Here is a 21353-nt window from a genome sequence, read left to right as displayed (position 1 = left end):
TTCCACTTAGTGACTGGGAAGTGGCTTTTAAAAGAGAGGGCCCTTTTATACCAGTATACCATGGGGCTGTGCAAAGGTACAAGCAAGTACTCTTCCTCGGTTATTATTGCCTTATTCCAGAAACAAAGTGATTTTCTCAGAAGATGGCAGTGGGACTACCCTGATGCAGTGTTTTTTACATTCAGCCAGAGACAGCTCAAGGCCAGGCCCGTGCTGCCCAGCTCCACCAGCCCAACACCAAAATATGCACCAGCTGTTTCCCACTGGGCAGGGTGTTATGCAGAAACATCCAGGGCCTTCCCCAGCCACTTGTGCTGCTGACTTAACTGCTCCTAAAGGGGAAAAAGATATACAGAAAATGAAAGAGGAATGGGAAAAGAGTGGGAGAAAGTAAAAATCAAATAGGTACCTGAAAAAAGAGAAAAATGCATTATGAGGGAGAAGAAGGAAGAAGGATCAGGAGAAATAACTATGGTCTAGTTTGCTCCCTGAGTCTCTACATTTGGTAAGAGAGGGAGAGGTTTTATAATAAAACTTAGTTCTCTCAGCTGCCCACTTCCTGATGACTCAAGACACCTCACATGGCAGGCATCTGTGGTCAGACAAATGCCATCACCAGTGCCTGCAAGATGCTCCTAGGACCTGACTGAGTGAACAGTAACACAAACTGTCTGTAATCATCAAATACCAGAATCTCAGACGTTAAACAAAACATCTCAAGCAGGATCAAAAGACACATCTGGAAGGATCTGGGAAGCACATCCACTGTAACTACCATCTTTTTTCAGGGGAACCATTACACAAGGACCACCTCTCACAAACATCAGGGGACTGGTTTTCAAAATCTTTCTTTCAGCAAAACGTTTTCCTTTATTTCCTAAAAAGTGTGAGCATCCTGGGCACAACAGCCTTGAGACAGTCAGGCTCCAAGAATTACAATAGGAATAGCTGGTGTTGATCCTATCTTTCAAACAAAATTTTAAAATTTGTCCATGATCTAAGCACTGATATAGAAGACGAGCTCTTGGAAAATGCTGGAAAGCTTATGTGAATTTCTTAAAACTGAAAAATATGCATTTCAGTCTTGATATTAGAAGTTAGTGAACAAGGACACTGAAGATTCCTTTCAGTGCTATAATATAACTTCATGGTCTTTGGCTGTTTGGAGCCATTCTCTCCCCAGTGGAACAGAAGCAAAACTCCCCACTGGGTCACAGAGATGGTGGCAATGCAGCAGCACAGATCTGGCTGTGACAGTCCAAGCAATAATTTGCCTAAACTTTTAAAAAATAGTGAGTTTTGTCTGCTTGGAGTACTAGTCTTAAACTAAACCCAAAGTTAGGGGCAAGATAAGAGTTCTTCATTGCATCCATGGGCAGTGCCTTGCCCAGAAGGAATCTTGCCTAGCAAAGACTCCCAAGTAAGATTTTAAAAAAATGTATTTAAGTCCACAGTATTTACAGAGTGCTAAAACACCAAATAATGGCGTAACAAAATAATCTGATCATCTGTGTGCACTGACATTTCAAGAGGCAATGTCACTTCCAGACAGTTGTTGTGTGACCAAAAATAGTATTTTCTTTATCAGACATGTGATCAAAATAGGATATTTAAGCACACAGGAGCAGTCAGGTCAGATCAAAGGTTGAATTGGGCAGTATTTTGTTTCAGACAGTGCCAATAGCAGTATTTTATGAAAGCCTATAATGGGGAAATGCCCTCACAAAATAATGTAAAGACAACATTATGCATCCTGAAATACTTCTACCTGCTAAACAACCTGTTTCATCATGAGTCTGAAATGAATGCTGCACACTCTCATCAGCAGTTCTACTTAGCACATCCCGACAGCTTCTGCTTTTACCTGGGAAAGGCAGTGAAATCACCCATGGGTTTGGCTGGGTTTGGGCTGGATGCTCATGAGCACGGAAGACGCCATGAACACATGGAACAGGATGGATCCTTGTCCACAGCTGGAATCAGGGCTGAGGTGCAACAGGGTCCAGGGCAGCTGGCAGCCCCAGAGCTACTGTGCCAGCCAAGCAAAAGTCTTTGTGAAAGTCGAGGTAGACAAGAGCATCTAGACATCCATGTGGTGGACAAAGCAGCTTGGAGTTTTCTGCTTGGCTGTCAAGCCAAGGTGAGTGAGGAAACAAGAAGGAATTGAAATGCAAGGTGTCTACATAATGTCCTGCTAATAACTAATGTTTCTTTTGCTTGTGACCTGCAAAGACATGGAAAAGGAGTTGGACAGCCAGCTCCACCAGGGAGAACAAAAAGGAAGAAAAGCCACGGCTTTCAGCTGCCTGGAGATGATGTATCTTGGCACCAACAAAATTCCTAATTATGTTTACAGAGGACCTGCAGTCAGAAGAATCACATCAGGGGACCCAGAGGGTAAATTCCCAATTAAAGCTAAAAGGAAAATCACATAAGGAAAAAGACAGACTTTCTAAACATTTGTTAATAAACCCACTATCTGAATGGCACAGTGCAACAACTTTGGCATCCCACTTTTGTTTATATTTAGGGGATTTTACTGCTATCTTAAGTAGTTCTTAATGGCTCCAAATATTTTTTTTTAAAAAGAAAGAAAAAGAGAACTGAAACCCAGGAAATTTTATTAGTCAAAAGATAAGAGGCCTCTTTTTTCAAAAATGAACTTGGCCCATTGTTCTTCCCCTTAAAACATTATTTGGCACTCCCTGGGATTGCTCTTTCCAGGTGTATTTATACTACTTATGGCTCAAGACATATAGAGCAGACATTTGGCCTTAATAACACTCTTGACTGACCTTAAATTTTATGTCCAGGGGTAACTGAGGCCATCAGATACCAAAATCAACACATTCAATCTGACGAGCTCACAACCTGGATGACGTCCAATTCATTTTTTATTCAGTTTGCAGACTTCACATACTGAAACTATTTACTAACAAATTTTAAAAATTCTATTTAAAAGTTATCATCAGATGTTGATGCCTGAAGTTTTACTGGACTATTTGAAGGACAGTTCCTTTCATAAATTTGCAATTAGAAATGGTCTAGACTTTTGCAGTTTAATCCCATGATAAACTGTCTTGCCTCTAATATTACAGCAGCTCTTCTAAGTCCTCAGTTACCACAATCAAGGAGACAAACTTTGCCCCACATCCTTGGCAAGAATATAGTATTCTTTGCTGCTATACAAGTGTAAAGGTGCACAGCAATAGTGTAAGACCATTATGTTTTCGGTACTGCTGTATTGTAGCTATATACAGGTCTTACCACGTCAGGATCACCTCTGCGGCACAGCAGAAAGCCAACTTTGAATATTCCCACAAAGTTATTATTCCCTATTTCACAGCAGAGGAACTAAGGCACAAAGAGAAATTTTCAGAGATGACACACGTCCTTAATTTCCATTGAAATAATGGGACTCAGGCACCTGACTGATGCCCATCTTCTAAAAAGTGGCTATGGCTGCCTTCAGTTTGAAGTCAGGCTCTCCACATCCTCAGAGATATCATTCCCCTGCATGCCATGCACTCCATACACCACTGCCTGTGCTCTGCAAGATCCCTACTGCCCTGGCATAAGGTAAACCACTGCCTTGCATCTCCCCCTCTTGTTCCCCACTCTGAATACCAGCTCTTCCCACAGGAGGTCAAAGACTGCTCAGCAGATGCAAGCTCTGCCCATCATTTCATGGCATGTCTGCTCTGTGGGACCTGGGTCCCTCTCCAGGCAAACTGAGGTCATGTTGGTTTTGGAGTCTTTCCACCTTGCTCCTAGTATGTAAATAAAATTCACACCAAAAAAAGTTTGTGTCCTCACAAAAGTCAACAAACAAGTCTCGCAACTGATGGTTTGCAACAGAGCACATAGTACAAGGCACACCGTGAAGGGCAGTATCAGTACCATTGCTACTTTGGCACTGAAAGCAATCATAATATTTGCAAACCTTGCACACAAACTGATACAATTTTCTCCTTCTATTAGCCTGGGTGCAGCCACAGCCTCACTGTTTCCTGCTCTGTTGACAGCTTGCGAAACGTTAACCTGGCTGTCCCTGCAGAGCTCCCCCTGGGGCTGCACCAGCCTTCCCCAGTGAATCCAGAAAGCCCCAGGAGATGTGATGCTGGGATGCACAAAGGAACAGCACAGCTTGTAGTAGCAGCAGTCTGGGACACTCTGGCAGCACAGCAGAAGAAAAAACCCTACCACTCCAACCTAGGAGAAGGCTCAACTGGGCTGACAAAACTGTTGGTAAGAAAAAAATTACTGGGTAGCACCACACAGGTAATCTTGTTACACAAACATCTCACATATCGATATAGCCTGGGCAAGTGAAAAATTTCTTTCATATTTCAGACAAATTTACAGTTAAAAATAATGTTTTAATCTCTGCTCTTTTCCATTAAAAGAAAAAGCACTTAAATTCTTAACAAAGCTTTCCAAAAAGTGTTTTGGAACGTCAATGTTCCCAAATGTCATATTCACTTCTGAAGATGATGGCAAGCTCCTAAACTACTCCTGGCTCCACTCCTATAAGTTTATTATTCCCAGAACTATGTGGTGTTTCACAAAGTAGAAGAGAAGTTGTCACTCTCAAGAGGTTTAAAATCACGGAGGCAACATGATGACTGATACATTCATATTCTAGGAACAGAGTAAACAAAAGGTCAATGCCTATGTTTCAGTGGTAGGCTGAATCAAGAAGACACTGACGTTTTGTCTTCAGGATGACATTTTGGTGTCCACCATATTTTAAAAATTTTTCTTCCCCAAACCCACAGAGACAGAAAACACCTGAACTCTGAAAGGACATCTACTGTTATTCCTCACAGACTCCCATCCTTTTATTTTCAAAGAGCCAAAACCCTGTGGTAGTCCAAACCACCAGTTTTTGGCTCAGAAAGGCCTGAAGGATGAAAGAAAGGCAAAGAAGTGGGATCCTCTAATCTCTGCCATGCACTGGTGGCTCTGTCAGCTTTATAGCCAATTTGCACAAGAGAGCAGGAAAAATCCTGTCTGGAGAATGACATGTGGAGGAGGTAGGCTAAATTTTTGGGCCAACTGAATTCTGCTCAAGTAAAACAGTCTCTCTGTTGAAAAGAACCAATTCATATCTTCCCTTTGAGTCCTTGCTGCAGCACAGAGGAAAGTACAGGGTGACTGCAGCATCCCTCTCTACATCCTTCACTTGGCATCTAGCAAGAACTCAGGGCTGGGGGGGGCAAAGTAATTTACATCAGTTTTTGGCTGCTACGTACATATGCCTGGAGAGATACACTCACAGCCTCTCACTCTTGATTTCTGCATGAGGTAAGAGCAGCTTAAGTGGATGAGAAGAGCTTGTTCTGCATTTAGGAAACAAACCTGTCTAGGATGATGGTGCTTGTGTGAATTATTAAAAGGCAAGTGCATTTACAAATCCAAATTAGCTGACCATCTGACTTTCCACATTTATCTCTAGTTTTGACTTGAAAGAAAGTAACACCAAAGGACAAATTTCTCCCAGCACTGGCTCCATTTTCTGCCTCTTTCACGTAAAAGTTTTGGTAACAAAAGGTTAAAAATAACTTCCTGCACAGATGTTTTCTTTCAAATACATAAACAGTTATCCCCATCTAAGGTCCACTGAGTTGATTTCAGAATTGAGTCGTCAGATACCAAAAAATTCCCAGCAGTCCTTCTCTCTTTACTGAATCATTACTTCAGGTAATAACAAAACCAGCCAGTTTGTGCAGTAGAGCCCAACAGCATATTTAGGGAATAACCAGTTTCACTTTCATCCTGCTCATCCCTCCTCCCAATACTACCTGCGAGCATGCTGCCAGCTGCCAAGGGTTAAACCTTGGCTTTTTAGGAAGCAAAACAGGAGAGGAATGAGAGAGGAGTGAGGAGAGCCTGCCCAGGGCAGCAGCTGGCAGGAGGACAACAGGCTGGGGCAGGGATGTCCGGAGCGCTGCAGCAGCCGGTGGAGGAGCAGAGGAAAAGTTTCTGTCATTTTAGGCAAGCCCCGGTGTGACGTCAGCTCTCCCAGATAATCTCAGCGCAGTCAGCACAGGCCTCCTGCCTCCCCATTGGCGAGCCCCTCGTCAGCAGACATCTGAAGATAATTATTATTGGCCAGACAATTATAACAGGAACGACTGTCACTTCGTGCTGCTGCCTGAACCTGGTGCTCTGCAGCACGATGGAGAAGGACTCCGGCGGTCACTACTCCATCCAGGCATTTCTGTCACTTTGCCTTTCCTGAGCACCCGCCAGCTTTTTGCTGCCTCACTGGCTGCAGCTGGGAATCAGTATCTCAGTGTTACAACACTTTTTGCTGCATGTCTGACAGAACATTTGTGAATTTTCTCCACAAATATTAAATATACTTATTCATAAGAAATAAAGGATTAGAGTTGCATTAATTCTCATGCAGCAGTTTAAAGAAAAAAAATCCTTTGCAGACTATTTACTTCATTCACTTCCCTCTTTGAAGAAGTTTGGGAGGAGGTGCTGAGAGAGTTTGATTTGAGAAATCATTTAAAGCAATTATTTTAATAAATATTTGACTTAATCCTGAACATGCTGAAATCACACCTCCAATGATTTGAGTACAACGTGACAATATCTTAAAGTGATACTTTATTTTAAATGCAAAGCTACTCGATGGCACTATATTTAAACATGTACCAATAACAGCTTTCCCACCAAATAAAGTATAAGGAGTTTCATGAGAGTAAGTGGACCTGCTGTTCTTTAACCTCCTGAAATCCTGCCATTGTTAATTTAGGGAAGGCAACTAATTGGCAGTTCTTGTTATCAGAGACCAGCAGACTGCAGGTCCATCTTTGCAGTCTCCAAGCTGCCTCCCTGCACGAGAACCAGGCAGTCTGGGGGCTATACCATAAAGGTGTGCGTAAATATAAAGCCAGGCACTCAGGGAGGCATGAAACCTATCTGCTCATAAGTATCAGGCAACAGACTATTCATTTCTCCTCAAAAACAGCAGCCTCTTTACAGCACTGCTAATCCAGGCCCAAGCTTTAAAGAGGTCTCAGTGCCATGCATGTTTCAGGATGGGGTCCTCCTCCATCTAGTGAAGCAGGACCATCTGGAATGAAGCAAGGAGGAGCTCATTCACTGCCATTATACCAATATGCCCTCAGATGGGATTTTCAGGGGCAAATGGCAGTAAGGAAACAAGCCCTGGGATGGGAAAGAAAAGACTGGGTGCCAGCTACTGGTGAGGGCAGAGGACATACACTTGCCCCAGGGAGTGATGAAACTTGGATCAGGCTCAAAGGACCAAGGCAAAGAGGGGCAAGCCTTGGCTGAACAGAACCAGACCTTGCACCATGATCCTTCCTGACCAACCATACCAGTACCTAGGGGTGTATGCCACTACCCCCAGGCTTTGAGTTCAAGCTTTTCCAGCTTTAGGCTTACACAGTTTTAATTAAAAGGGCATGATGGTGCTTTAACCAGCTCAGAACTCAAGAGGATATGTAAAAGGATTCACATCCCTCCTCAAACTAGGCTACATCTTCATATGCAACCTAGTCAGACATTTCAAAATCCAAAAGTCATGGTCAACTCCTTAGAGCCAGTTCATGCCCCCTAACACCCTACTGCCTTTTTTGTGTGTGTGTGCATGTTGTAAGGTAACAAGACATAGTTCTGAGATGAGTAAAATAGCAAATGCCACACCTAGAGAATTTGTTTACCTTCATGTTAGACATTGTAATAGTATGGCACCCTGATTTAAATATTTTAATAACAATTACAGTATAAAATCCTGCCAGTCTTTCCTTAAGCATGTCCCCCAGTCTGTCTTCCTGCTCCAAGAATGAAGAAACATGCTTATCCCTACATACTACTGTCTGACAACTTCATGTCTGATGGCTCTTATGTTAAGGATGTGTACATTAAGGCTACACCTACAAAGTGCAGGAGCCATGTACTCTGACATTGATGTCTGCATACACAGACCTATTGAGTCATCCTCAAGGAAGTAAAAAAAATCTGCTGTATTTTACCAGTTCAGCTCCCTGCAAAACCCAAATACTTGAACAGCACCTGTTTCATTAAGCAAGAGTGTTTCTTCAAGATAAAAATGCACAATTTAACCTGAAACTTTTAAGAGTCCTCAGCAGCATCTTCAGGAAAAGCCTGCCACAACAGAGACCTCAGAGGCTACAGCTCTATTTAATTTCCAAAAACATTCCCAGGACACAGGAAGATCATTCTCCTTCACTTTCACAAGAATCAAAGACATTAACGGATCAGTTTCCTCAGAGAAGGTGAAACTAGACTGAAAAGCATGTGGACATGTATGATTGTGCCTCTCTAGCTGTACAGCAGCAGTGTAACACTGACAGTCTCCTCCTCTGAACCCGGGAAGTGGGAGCCCAGCGTTACGGAATCCCAGCTGACGACCTCTGCAGCACATCAAACTGCCAGAGGGATTTCAATAACACTGCTTAGTATTTATGTGGTACCTGGCATCTTCAAGGCACTCGGTAAATATTACTTAAGTAATTAAAGCACCCCATAACATTTCAGCATTATTATCCCCCACTCCTCTGGTCTTTCTTTGCTGGGGAAACTGAGGCCTAGGAGAGGTTATGTAATGTTCTCAAGGTCACATCATGAAGCACAGGAGAGTCAAGGAGAAGATGCAGGAGTGCTAGTTGCTAGGCATGTTCTTTAAAATAAACTGTATCTCTCCTGGGTTATTATATGTACTCATGTATCCCCCTCCATCCTCTTTCACCAGCATGTCCTATTCTGATGCCAATTTTCTTCTGGAACATGGACAGAATGGGAAGCATCCAATACTCCCAGCCCAAGAATATCTATGTGGTCTCCTTTCTCCTGAAACATGAGTGACACCAGGCACCCTCCAAGAGGTGATGAGATCACCTGCAGAACAGAGGGAGACATACATGCACTTAAATGGTCATTTTAACGATATTGTCCTTAAAATTCCCCAGACAAATCACTAAAGGATTCTAGCACATCCCTGGCTGAGATCCACCTAGGATCCCGGACCACTCTGCCCTACAAATGTAGACACCAAAGCCTGGGCCCAGAGGCAGTCCTATACTACCACTGTCCCATGAGGGTGCCATGGGGAAAGGTCTCACTCAGGAGCTCAAAAGGGCACACAGCCCTGCCAGGGGAGGGCATGCAGGCAATGCAAAAGCTGGGTGCTAGCTGGAGAGAGAGACCACAGGAGCAGCAGAAAGGAGCAGCAGAAAGGGCAAGACTGGGCACTAGGAGAGGGTGGTCAGGGACAGTGCCCCAGCAAGGCACAGCTGAGTGGGGGCAGACTGTGAACACAAGGCCCGTGCAGGTGGACAAAGCCAGGACAAGAACCGGGGCAAGGTGGGCAAGTGTCATCGAGAGAGGGATCCCGGCCCCGAGCACAGCGGAGGGGGGAAGGGCAGCTGGGGCGCTCTCTCCATCCTCGTTTCCCTGCTACCGGCCAAGGCCCGGGGATGTCCCCGGGGCAGTGCCTGGCAGAGAGCAGCCTGCCGGCACAGCCATTCCCCTTCGGCGGGCCAGCCTGGGAGCGTGGGTCCCTCTGCGGGGCCGTCAGGCTCCGGCTCGCCGCCACCTGGGGAGCCCCGACGGTCCATGCGCAGCCCGGGTCCCGCCGCGGCTCGGCTCGCTCCGGCTCCCCGGCCGCACGCACACGCCGGGAAAGTTAATAACCGCATGGCTGCAAATGAAGTTTAATACGAGCTGGGGGAGGGGAGGGGAAAGGCAGAGGGGCTCCGCGGGGAGCGCGGGCAAACGCGCAACTTGTATGAACGAGGCTGCAGCGCGGCGAGCGGCAGGGTCGGGCAGGGCTGGAGGCGAGGGAGGCCGAGGGCAGAGCCGGGGCACGTGTGCGGCTCTGCGCCGCCGGGCCAGCCAGGGCGCGGCGGGAGGGGGCGGCGGTGGGGCTCGGGCCCCGCAGCGCACCGCACCGCGCCCGCGGCGGGATGCTCCGGCCTTGTGTAACCCGGCGGGGTGGACCCCGCCCGGGCGCGCAGGTAGCCCCGGCGGCAGCGCCCGTGTGCCCGTGCACGGCGGCGCAGAGCCGAGCCGAGCCGCACCGCGCCGGCCGGGCGCAACCCGCGCACCCGGATGGGCTCAGCGCGTCCCCGATCCGGGCGGGCGGCGGGGCCCGGGGGCGGCACTCACCAGTTTTCCTGCATCCACTGGATGGCCGCATGCTCGTTGAACTGCTTCTCGAATTCGTATTCCTGCAAAGTCAACACTGACATGTTCATTGGCCCGGTGGCTGCGGAGCCGCTCCCCGCGCCGAGATGCTGCCTGCCGCCGCCTCGGGAGCCGGGCCCCTGCGCGCCCGCCGCCGGAGAGCCCCCGCCTCTGGCCTGGCCCGCCCCGCCTCAGCGGTACCCCGGGTTTAACATAGCTCCGCTCCCCTCCGCGCCTCTCCTCCCGGGCCCGCCGGTCTCCTCCTCTTCTGCGGCCGCCGCGCAGCGCCCGGGGGCGGCGCGGTCTTAGTGCCCGCCCGCCGCCGCCGCCGCCGCCGCCGCCCGGGACACCCGCCCCCGCCGCCCCTCGCACAGCCCTGGCGCTCCCCCGTGCACCGCGCCGGGGCTGCGCTCCTGGCAGGGAGGAACCCCCCCACACACACACCGCAGGCTGACAAAAATAGCTACAAAAATAGGAAGCCCCCACCCCTGTGCTGAATCCATGCCGCAGCGCCCTGCGTGCCCTTGCCGGCCAGCCGGGAACTAAAAAGCACGGGCTCGAATTTAGCCAGAAAGGCAGACGCATACCCTCCCCCAGAAGAAGCCTACACACCCCCGACATGTCCTTTTTTGCATTTAGACCCCAGCGCACCTGCTGCAATTGCCTTCATCCCGCGGGAGTGGGCTCTCGGCCCCCCTGCCCAGCCGGGTCCAGCTTGCTCCGGGGACAGGGGCTGTAGCTGGGTGTCCCCATGCGAGGGGCACCGTCCTGCAGCCAGGCTGCCCCGAGCTCCCTGCTGTGCACAGACACGCTTTCGGATGTTACAGTCTGCGTGGGACTGGTGGAGCATGGGGCAGAGACCCTAAGTCTAACCATCACCTGCTGAGCCGCTCTCGCAGTTGGGTCACACAGTGTTTATGTAGCCTTAATTTTCCTTCCCGTCTCATCTGCCACTTGCTGATGTTTCCAGCTGTGCTCTTCCGACTCCAACAGCATCCTGGACGTGCACTGCAGTACAAGCCAAGCTAAAAGAGTGGTTGGTCCCAGCCCCCATTAAACTTGCAGTCTTAAGGCAAGAGGAAAACAGGGTCAAAGAAGCCAGTGTAAGCAAGCAGGTCCAGCAAGGTCAGGACTCTCCTGACTTTCCTGGACTTCAGTACTCATTGACATGGAAGCTTTTAGTATCATTAAACCCAAGCACTGAGAAAATGAAAAAAGAGAGCTCTCACGTATTGAGACATCAACAGCTAACCAGTCTGATGATCCTGCTTGCAGTTGGACTACCATGCTCTTCAAAGTCATGTTTTTCAGCACATTAGCCTGAATATCTTGCTCCCTTAGATTGGCAGCTTCCTAAAGCTGGTGCCAGAGCTGGTGGAGTGCACAGGATGAAGCTGAAGGTTATGATATGTTATGACAAGGGCTCCTTTAGGATTAGGATGGCCATGGGGCTTCAGATGAGGTTGACTATTGCCCCTGCAGGGTTTCTGTCTACCTGGGAGATCAGCTGCCAACCAGACTCGCAAAGCATCCAAGTGGCATTCAGCCTTCATTGCAGAGTGCAAGACATCAGGTAGAGGGTAAGCCACAGCAAGACTTGAAAATTTACTGGAACAGTTTCAGGAAATATACATAAACAGCCTGGAAATACAAAACCCTACTGAGATTCATGTGAGTCTCAAAAACTCACTGAGGACTTTTCCAAGTTTTCCATAGCTCTCACAACTTCTGCATAGGTTAAACAATCTTCAGTGAATCAATCTTACTTCCTTTCCTGTCCTGCTCTACCTAAAAATTTCCCCTAGCATGTTACTATCTACAAGTTAATCCTCAAGCTTGGGGGTCACTTGCAAAATCTGTGTGAACAATGGAAGAGCAAAAACCTTCTTAGCCTTGAGGAGTTTGTAAGACCTGCTTCTACTTGATTAAACTGATCACAGTCAAGAACAGCAAACAAAAACATACAGTCTATTTTAAAGGAAAATAACTTTTATGTAACCATTTTTGAAGTAATTTAATTAGTTCTCACATAACAGCACAAACTTGAAGTGAAAGTAGGAAATGTCTCTCAGGAGAAAGGAGGTGGGGAGAATGATGAGGTCTCAAGAGGAAGAGAGTACAATGTTAGTCCCTATGTGCTTGTTCATGTGCATACCTCTATATTGTGGTTTTTTATGGGGTGCCCATCTCGTTTAGTAAGTGGATAGTCATTGAGCATTACTTTTAATTCCTTTTATTTGGCATGTCTCCTAAGGCTGTGTAGAAGGCATAGCAGGTAAATTATACATTTTCTACCAGATATATGTTTATGCTGTTTCTGTTTACCCAAGACCTTTTGGTTGAATAATGCAAGTAGCTTCATTCAGGATTTACAGATAACTCTCTAATCAGGTTGGGCACCTAACCATTATCATTTCTGTTACTAAGCAAATACATTTCCCTCCGTGTCATAGAGTTAATTTATTGCAAAAACCATTAGGCTTCTATTGCTGTAAGAAGTAATTTTGAATAGTTTGTCTTGCTGATGTATAGCTAGGTCTCAACTAAACTCTTAGCAGCTGCTGGGAAATGAGATGCTACACTGCTTAAGTCAACATAAGGTATAGTAAGTGGCAATGAGAGTTGACATTGTGATTTAAATGTGACATTGATTACTAAAACACACAAAGACTTGAAGAAGGCCTAAGTGCTCAAGAGCTTATTTCCAGCTCTATCAATTAATGCATCAAAGGATTTAATCTCTCAGTCTGTGATTTGGCATACTTGAAATGAAAGCAACATGCAATAATGGAAGCCATGGAAAACTGGGTTCTTCTATATACCCCATTATTTAGAAACAAATCAGTGATGCTCTTAGATAAGGTAATGGGAGATAGTATCAGGAATGAATGGTCCTAACATAGAGAAAGATTTCATCAAGTGCCAGGCAATGAACCAAAAATGGACAAAGGGCATTGATGTCCAGCCCAAGTCTACCTTATAACTCAGGCCTGCAAATTGTTTGTGCTACTGCATTTCTCCTGATCTCAACCATGGGCAGCTGGGAAGTTGCTTGAATGAATTCCATGCTAGGTCTAAGCAACCCTATGTACACAGGAAGTGTTAGCACATAATAAATTAATAGTAAACATTAACCTGAATTACAGTGTTACAAAGAAATGTAAAGCAGGGTCATTGTGTCATCTTTAAGGCCTGTAAAATAGTCTGTCTCAATGTACTCCCTTCTGTCACGCTACAGAACCCAGGGACTTCAGCTTGATCACATGCTTACAAGTCACCTGTGTGCTCTGAAGCCACCTAGATCTGAGCTCTCCTGAAATATTTTTAGTGCAGCTCATGCCAGTTATCACAAAACAGATGATGGGCAGGGGCAAGCTGCAGAATGCATGCTAGGCCTGGGCAGCAGCCCTTGTGGGTAGCTCAGATGGAAATCTGCCCCTCTTCTTGTCAGGGCTATGGTTTAGACTGGCTCAATAAAAGCTTACTGTTGAAAGTGTGGTAATTTTATCTTTGTCTTCACATGCTTCACCTCCTCAGGCCCTCTCAGTATTTCCTCCACAGCCATAAGGACTAGAAGTGTTCAGTTTGAGCTGAAGCTCTAGCCTGTGGTTTGTGGCAAGAAGTGGAAAATGTCTGTGGGTTTAGATCACATGACATCTTGTATATAAAGCACAATCCAACAGCAAGATCTCCCTCCTCACAGCCATTTCCATATAAATCACCAATTTTGTATTCGCTATCTTTGCACACACTAGTAGCAGTTCTCAGCATATCCCAGATGGTATTCATTCACAGGCAAAAGACACCAGTCTTTTTCTGCATTATCTGCCAGTACATCTGCAGACCTGTGGAGTGCTGCAACCATACAAGCTGGGGAAAGCCCAACACCAACAGCATCCTTCCTTCCCTAATACCTTGAATAGGATGATATCAGTAAATGGGAGAGAAAATACATTGACTTTCATTGTTCAGAACTCAACAAAAAGAATCTGTTTTGTAAGGCAAGGAGGCAAGATGCAGAAGCAAAAGACAAAAAAGTTCAAATATGGGCACATAATTTTGGAGCTGCATGCCTGTGCTGAACTACCTGTTTCCATGCTGAGGACATGATAAAGGTCTATGGCAGAGATTGGAATAGGAACTGACTTATGGTATTTGATGTTCCATATATTCCATATATTTTCTTGACATTCCTATGTATTACTTTTTAATTGAATTAAGTTAAAAATGAAAAATATGGTTGAAGTAATGAGGTCTGTGCAATCACATTCTACAGACTATTTTAATTTTACAGTACAGTACAAAAGAGACAGAAGCAGAAAGCATGGTTTCAGATGCCTAGTGCTGTTATTGCCAGTGTCTGGGTAGGTATGCCTGTATTTTGGGTAAAGAGTGAAAAGATGTAAATGTAGCAACAAGTGTGTGTACTTCAATCTTTACCTTCCAAGCTTTTTTATAGTTTGGATTTCTTGAAAACCTGTTTCTGCATATTTCACGATCTTGGAAAGGGAGGAAAAAGCTGACAGGTGCTTTGATAAAGTGGCGGCAGAACAAAATACTGGGCACCCTGAAAATCTTGTGGTTGGGTTTTTTTCTTCATGATTTCACCCTCTAGCAGTGAGATTGCCTGCCAGCTGTGATTAGGAAAGTGTCATCAAACAGGCCTGGACTTTTCACCTGCTTCTGCTCTGTGCAGGTTTAACTGCTTCCAGAGCCAATGCAACTGATACTGCTATCAGTCCTGAACAAATCAGTTCACTCCCTTCCCTAAAAAACCCCTGATAATGCAACAGTGGCGTTGCCAAATGGCTTACAGGCTCAATCCCGACTGTTTCAGCTTGCAGTACAAAGAGGTTGCAATTCTGCTGCAGAGTTTTGGGCTGTAACTTGCAGTGGCTGTGGAAAGACCTGCTGCTCTCAGCAGGGACTAGATGTGGTGGCACACTTGCTGTCTGAGGCAATGGAGTCAGAGATGGGATTTGGAAATGGTGCCCACTTGCTACCTGTTTGAAGATGAAAATTATCACTTGGGCTCCTTCACAGCAGGAACAGGATTAATTTCTGTTAATTATTGCTTATCTGTTAAGGTTATGATTACTTACTGCTGTTATTAGATCAAATGTGAATGTGCTACACGAGTGCCATGTAGAGATTACCAAAATGAAGGGCAGAACTAAGTCATAGGTGTGCTGCATAATCTTCCTGCTGCTGCTGAGATCATACAGGTATGCACAAAGGCTCACTGATTAAAAAGAGGAAAAAGAAGGTCTCGCTCTTCCATGTTATAATGAGACATTAAACCATACAAATATTTGATCATATTTAGGGAATTCAAAACTAATCAAAAAAGTAATGGTGCCTCAAATAATGCTTTGGCTGATTCTTCAAGACTGAAAATGGGAAATGATTGCTGAGATTTTCTCTTGTTCTTTCACTTCATCAGTCAAACTAAACCCTGCAGACAATGAGGAAGAGGGTGCAAAAGATGAAGAAATCTTCATAGTCACCTCCTCTAAAACCTTTAGTTCTCAATAGCAAAGTCACTTGCTCTGTGCCATCTGGAATCTGTGCAAAAATATTATAGGAAAGAATTTTACTTTGCATTTTAGAGATGCATGCACTTTAAAGTACAAGAAAGAAATGCTTTATAGTAACAGTTGCACAGACATAAGCTGTTTTTAAAGGGCTTCTTTTAATTTTTAAACACATCTTTGAACATCTTCTGCACATGTGTTTTTTGGCTTCCTAAGTACTTTTTGTTGGCATAAAAAAGTGGTCTATGATAGCATTAGATTGAATACATGAAGAAAGGAGAACAAATTATGATGCTAATACAACTACAAGAATTTTTGTAGGAAGTCAGTGGGGTCAAGGGTAAGTTTTTGTACCCAACTGTATGTTAAATCTGCTGTCACTGTTTCAGAGGTTTGGGGAAGTCTGTGAGCAGTCTCTTCCCCTGCTACTCAAGCCTTGGGGTATTCTATATCCCAGCAGTTTCATCAGTGTAGCTGGAGCTATCTTACATCATGACTGAGGACCCTTAACAGAAGTTGCTTCTGTCTCAACTCATTTTCAGAGAGATAGGTGTCTGGTACTGCTATTTGAGATACCCTCCAGTATTATTCTTAGCCTCCAGCAGCTGTTCCCCTAAATCTCACATCCTCTGTACCAGCCCCAGAAATGTGCTGGATACCCTGGCCTACCTACCCGTGGATGCAGTCACTTGCATTTGGGCACACAACCATGCCCGTGTGCCTCAAGCTGTTTGCATTCCAACAGAAGAGCCAGAGGAATTACAGTTGTTTGGAGGATGAATGCTATTTGGGGAGTGTTCCAAAATAATGTGTCATCTTGCTCTCTGCACTCCAACCGATTGCCACACTGGCAGGAAGAGACTGCCCAGGTGGAAGGGCTGAACCAGCCTGGTTGCCACAGAAGGGGAGTTTCTGCACCTTGCTTTCCTGTTGGTCATACATCCCCCCTGCTTCTGCAATCCTGTCATTCCCTTGGCCCCTCCATCAGCTGATGCTGCTCATTACAGTGGGTGGGTAAAAAAAAAGAAAGGTAAATATCTTGTGCAATGAATTGTATTGGCTCCCTGAAAGGTCAGGTTTGGCCCATAGAAAGGGTGAGTAGTGTGCTTGGGTGATACAGCTGGAATTGGGATGCTCCCTTGCATTCTTCTAAAGGGGCCAAGTGAGCCAGCAAGTTGTAGTGGCCAACTCTTGAAACATCTCCAGGGGCTGTGGGATGGGCAGGGAAGAAAGACCACCTGCTAAGTATGGCAAGGGTGCTAAAGTGTGAGGTGTCAGTTCTCTCTCTGGGTTTTATACATTACTGAGCAGACAGGTTGTTCCTCAGTTCCAGCTATCTGCTTGTTTTAATCTTGTTTTCCTGTTTCAGTGGTCATCTATCTACCAATCTATAAACTGAGAAATGCATATTGCTACAGCCAGGTGCTGTCCAAGGATAAGCCCACAGCACTGCAAGCTTACAGCAGGCACAACTTCTCACTCAGAGAAGCAGAGTGCTTGAAATAGATTAGCCCTGGGCCAACTATTCTGATCAGAGAGGGATAGGTTTGGGTTTACTCAGCTTATGTGGGAGAGGGCTCTGTTTGAAGTTTGGCTCTCAATTGGAAAGGAGGGGTTTCAGGGTTTTGGTGTGAGGAACATATATAAGTTGTCATATGGACATAAGGTAGGACGTTATTATATCAGTTTAACTAATATTGACTATGAAAAAAGGATGATAAAATCTGGAACTATGGGGTTTTTCTCCAGCATTTTAAAAAGTACAGATATTGGGAAAGATCCTTCTAGGGATAAGAATTACCTTCCCATAGGAAGATACAGAAACATACCACTGTCTTTGATCCCAAGATACTTTTCCCTGTCATTTCTCTCTCCCTTGTCCAGGACAGTCCAAAGAAGAGAGATGAATTTTCCAGCATGCTTATATGACTATTGGATGAAGGCTTGAATATGGATAGGTCAGATATGAGCACTAATCAGAACAAGGAACTGACCAGAGGAAGATTCTTTGCATTTTTGTATGGGCCTCTTCACTAGCTCCCTTAGGAAGGACAGCAAATCAATGTATTTCCTATCTGAACCCCTCATGTGCTCAAATCAACACCCAGAAGACAGGAAATTTCATCACTTGCTTCTTATAACTTGTGTCATGGCATGATCTCTGAAGGTCAAAGTGCTGATTCTTTATTACAGAAATCAACAGAATATTTGTTGGGCTTCTGTCAGGCCCCAGAAGCAGGCATGTGCAAACACAATTTATGGTTACATGCCAAACCTGTGAACTTTATGGGTTTTATTCATTAAGCCTAAATGGGTCAATGGCAGAGTTTCCAAGATGCTTCTGAAAAGTCACTTCTATGTTTCATTTTCTCTCTAAAGAGCAAAACTCCCTGCTTCATTTTCTCTCTAAAGAGCAAAATTCTTCCATCACAGCTGATTCAGAAGGCTAAATTCATTACTGAGGTTTAAATGTAGGGAAAGCCTTAAAAGGAAAGTGTTTATGTACAAAGCATAATTGTTATGCTGCATATCTGTTACATACGTTGTCCCCATAATTAAAATGTGCTCTATTCATCATGTTCATAGTGTGAATGCTTGTCTGTGATTTGTGGTCATCAGTGAAGAAAGACCTGGATGCCATAGTGCTGTAGCTAGGTGGTAATTGCTGTCATGTTGTATAATATGACAATTGCACTTGCCATGATGCTCTACTGAGACAAGCAGAAAGCTCCAGTGTGCTTTCAATCATGCCACAGAGGGAGAGCCCTGACTGGGGAGAGCACAGAGCTAAAGTGAGCACTGGGAGCCATCACAGGAAGAAGTGGTCCCTGAGGTCTCCCTCGCACAAGGAAGGCACATCTCCTGATTTGTAACTCCCTGAAGGACGTTTATCACTTTCTCCTCACATGAAAAGGAGGAATGCCCTCCCTTTGCTTTGGTCCCTTTGAAATGCCGAACAGGCTAATAGAGGAGAAAGGAGGCAGAGCTGTCCCAGCTCAGAGAGGAAGGGCCTCCATGCCCCACTTCACCTCAGGCCCATGGCTCCCTGTTGAACTAGGCAGAAAAGCTAGTTACAGGTTAGAGCTGGTGGGTTTTCTGTTTCTTTCAAGGCAAGCAAATTTCTAACCAGCTAACTATCAAATACTCCTGAATCTAGAATCTGAGTTTAGTGGGAAGAAATGGTAAACCTCAGCTGCCAGCTTAGGAAGTCTGCCTGATGCACATATCCAAAATAAGATCAAACATAACACTGAAAAAAAAAAAAAACCAACCCACCAAAAAACCCCCCCAACCCCCCCCCAAAACCCAAAACCCCAACCCTCCTGCACAAAAAACAAAAAAAAAACACAAAAAAAACCCAAACAAACCCCCCCAAAACCCAAAACAAACAAACAAACAAACAAGCAAAACCACCAAAAAAACCCCACCCCAACATTCTGGCTGTGCTACCTTCCTTTAACCTGCCCAGACCAGGTGCTCATATGCTGTGGTGCTAAAAGCAGATGCTGCACCTCTCTTGGAAGTAGCAGGGACCAGAGTGTTTTTAGAAAAGGACCCCAGCTCCTCTTAGGGTGCATCTGGAGTCAGCAGGAGCCAGTTCTGCTGGCATTGAGACTTCACCAGCCATATGAAGTTCAACAAGGGAAAGCGCCAGATTTGGCACCTGGGATGTACATACAGACTGAGGAATGAGAGGCTGGAGCAGCACTGCAGAAAGGGAGCTGGGGATCCTGGTCCATGGCAAGTTAAATATGAGTCACTGAGCCCTGGCAGCCAGGAGGGCCAGCACCGTCCTGGGAGGCATCAGACACAGCTGGGCAAGGGAGAGGATTGTCCTGCTCTGTGCTGCACTGGGGTGGCTTCCCTTTGAGTGCTGGGGGCAGTTTTGGGCACCACTACACAAGAAAGACACTGAGCTGTTAGAGAGTGTCCAGAGGATGGCAATGGAAATGGTGAGGATCCCTAAGGGGGAAGCTTTAGAAGGAAGAGACTTGGTCTGTTCAGCCTGGAGGAGAGGAGACTGAGGAGACGCCCATTGCAGTCTATGGCTTCCTCATGAAGGAAAGAGCAGGGGCAGGCACTGTTCTCTTCTCTGTGGTGACCAATGACAGGGCCTGAGGGAATGGCCTGAAGTTGTGTCAGGAGAGGTTTATGTTGGATGCTAGGAAAACATTCTTCACCCAGAGGATGTTTGGCCACTGGAACAGCTCCCTAGGGAAGTGGTCACAGCACCAAGCCTGACAGAGCTCAAGAAGTGTTTGGACAATGCTCTCAGGCACAAGGTGTGATTCTTGGGGATGGCCCTGTGCAGAGCTGGGAGCTGGCCTCGATGATCCTTGTGGGTATCTCCCAACTCAGCAGATTCTGTGATTCTGTGATCTTGGCTCCCAGGAGCATCCTGCTGCTGGCACTGCCTCTGCTGCTGGCCCCGCTCCCTGCTTCTGCTGGGTGGCTGTGCCCTCTGCTGGAGCCTCCGTTTTGGACACTACTGGGTAATGACCAGACCCAAAACCAGGCTTGGGCAAAAGTGCCAGTCGGTGCTACAATCCAAGTAAGCCCTCCACAGCCCCCCTCCCAGCAGCATGTGTCCCTGAGGGCTGTCCCAGGCTGCTGATTCAAGGGATGGGGCCAGTACAGTTCTCCCCCGCTGGTTTTAAGGGCCTGTTGGTTGCAAAGGTGTCACTGTTGGGTTTGGGATAGACACTGAATACACCCTAGAGTCAGGCACCCGAGCTCTGGTGTTCTGCTCCCAGCTAAATTTTAGTTGCAGAGCACAAGAGCTCTCACAACTGGTTCCTCTCTGCTCCAGTGGAAGTTTAATTAATTCCTGCAGTCTATACATCAATTTCCAGCCTGTTAGCAGGCTTTCTTCCCCAGTGCCAACTCCATTTCTCTCCACTGAATAGATGGGTGGCAAGCACCAGCCTTAGGACTGAGAAACTCTGATAAGTGGGCCCAGCTGCTGAACTATCTTTTAGTGTTGCTTCCTCCTCTATTTTGCAGGGACAATCAAGACTCTTGCACCAAGAGGTAATTTGGAGGTTGGGTCTGTAAGCTGTGTTCTGTGAGAGGCTTTTGTCACAGCTTCACTGGATGTTTGAGCTGTGCTGAGCTTGTTACTCAGTACAATCTTTTGCACTATCTTGAGTACTGTTAGGTACTTGCAGGCTATTTCCTGCTGCTTCCATGCAGGGAAATACAACTGAATTGTATTGAAATAAATGAAGCAGATACAGCAAGTAAGATGCTGTACTTATGCAACTTATTATTTATAAACCTCAGGGGAATGAACCTAGTGAAATGTATTCTACCAAAGGATGTCTTACTCTGGAAAATATTAGATAAAAAGAGGGGCACAAGATGGATGAAGGTACTTCAGGAAACTCACTTGCTAATAAGAGACAGATTTGGAGAAGGACCAGAATTACTGGGGCAGATTTTTAATGAGGGTCAACCACTTTGGCTGTGTGGAAGTCAGTGGAGGTAGGGCTGTTGACATCAGCTGGTTCAAGTCTACCATGAATTCCATCACAGCTTTTTCCTCTGCCAGCAGCAATGTAGAGAAGGAGTCTATACTGCCTCCACATCCAGTGCAAACATTCCAAGTCACATTTTCATTAAATTATTTTG

General features: G+C 45.8%; 1 protein-coding gene across 2 annotated transcripts in view; it reads right to left on the bottom strand.

The window, feature by feature from the left end:
- ELOVL6 (ELOVL fatty acid elongase 6) overlaps positions 1-10491 on the bottom strand; it is a 79132-nt gene extending 68641 nt beyond the window's left edge. The window contains exons 1-2 of one of the 2 annotated variants that reach the window (XM_071431755.1): positions 10390-10453; positions 10171-10232 (exon numbers count right to left, since the gene is read on the bottom strand). In XM_071431755.1, coding sequence (XP_071287856.1) covers positions 10171-10184 — 14 coding nt within the window. In that variant the 5' untranslated portion in view covers positions 10185-10232; positions 10390-10453. Of the gene's footprint in view, positions 1-10170 lie in introns of both variants that reach the window. The other variant, XM_071431753.1, reaches the window with a different exon arrangement.
- Between the last annotated feature and the right edge of the window lie 10862 nt (positions 10492-21353).

The sequence above is a fragment of the Agelaius tricolor genome, unplaced genomic scaffold (genome assembly GCF_023055355.1).
Source record: "Agelaius tricolor isolate 1412-34295 unplaced genomic scaffold, bAgeTri1.0.p SCAF_8, whole genome shotgun sequence".
NCBI lineage: Eukaryota > Metazoa > Chordata > Aves > Passeriformes > Icteridae > Agelaius > Agelaius tricolor.
Note: the sequence above shows the minus strand (reverse complement) of the source record. Positions and strands in the feature narration are given on the sequence as shown.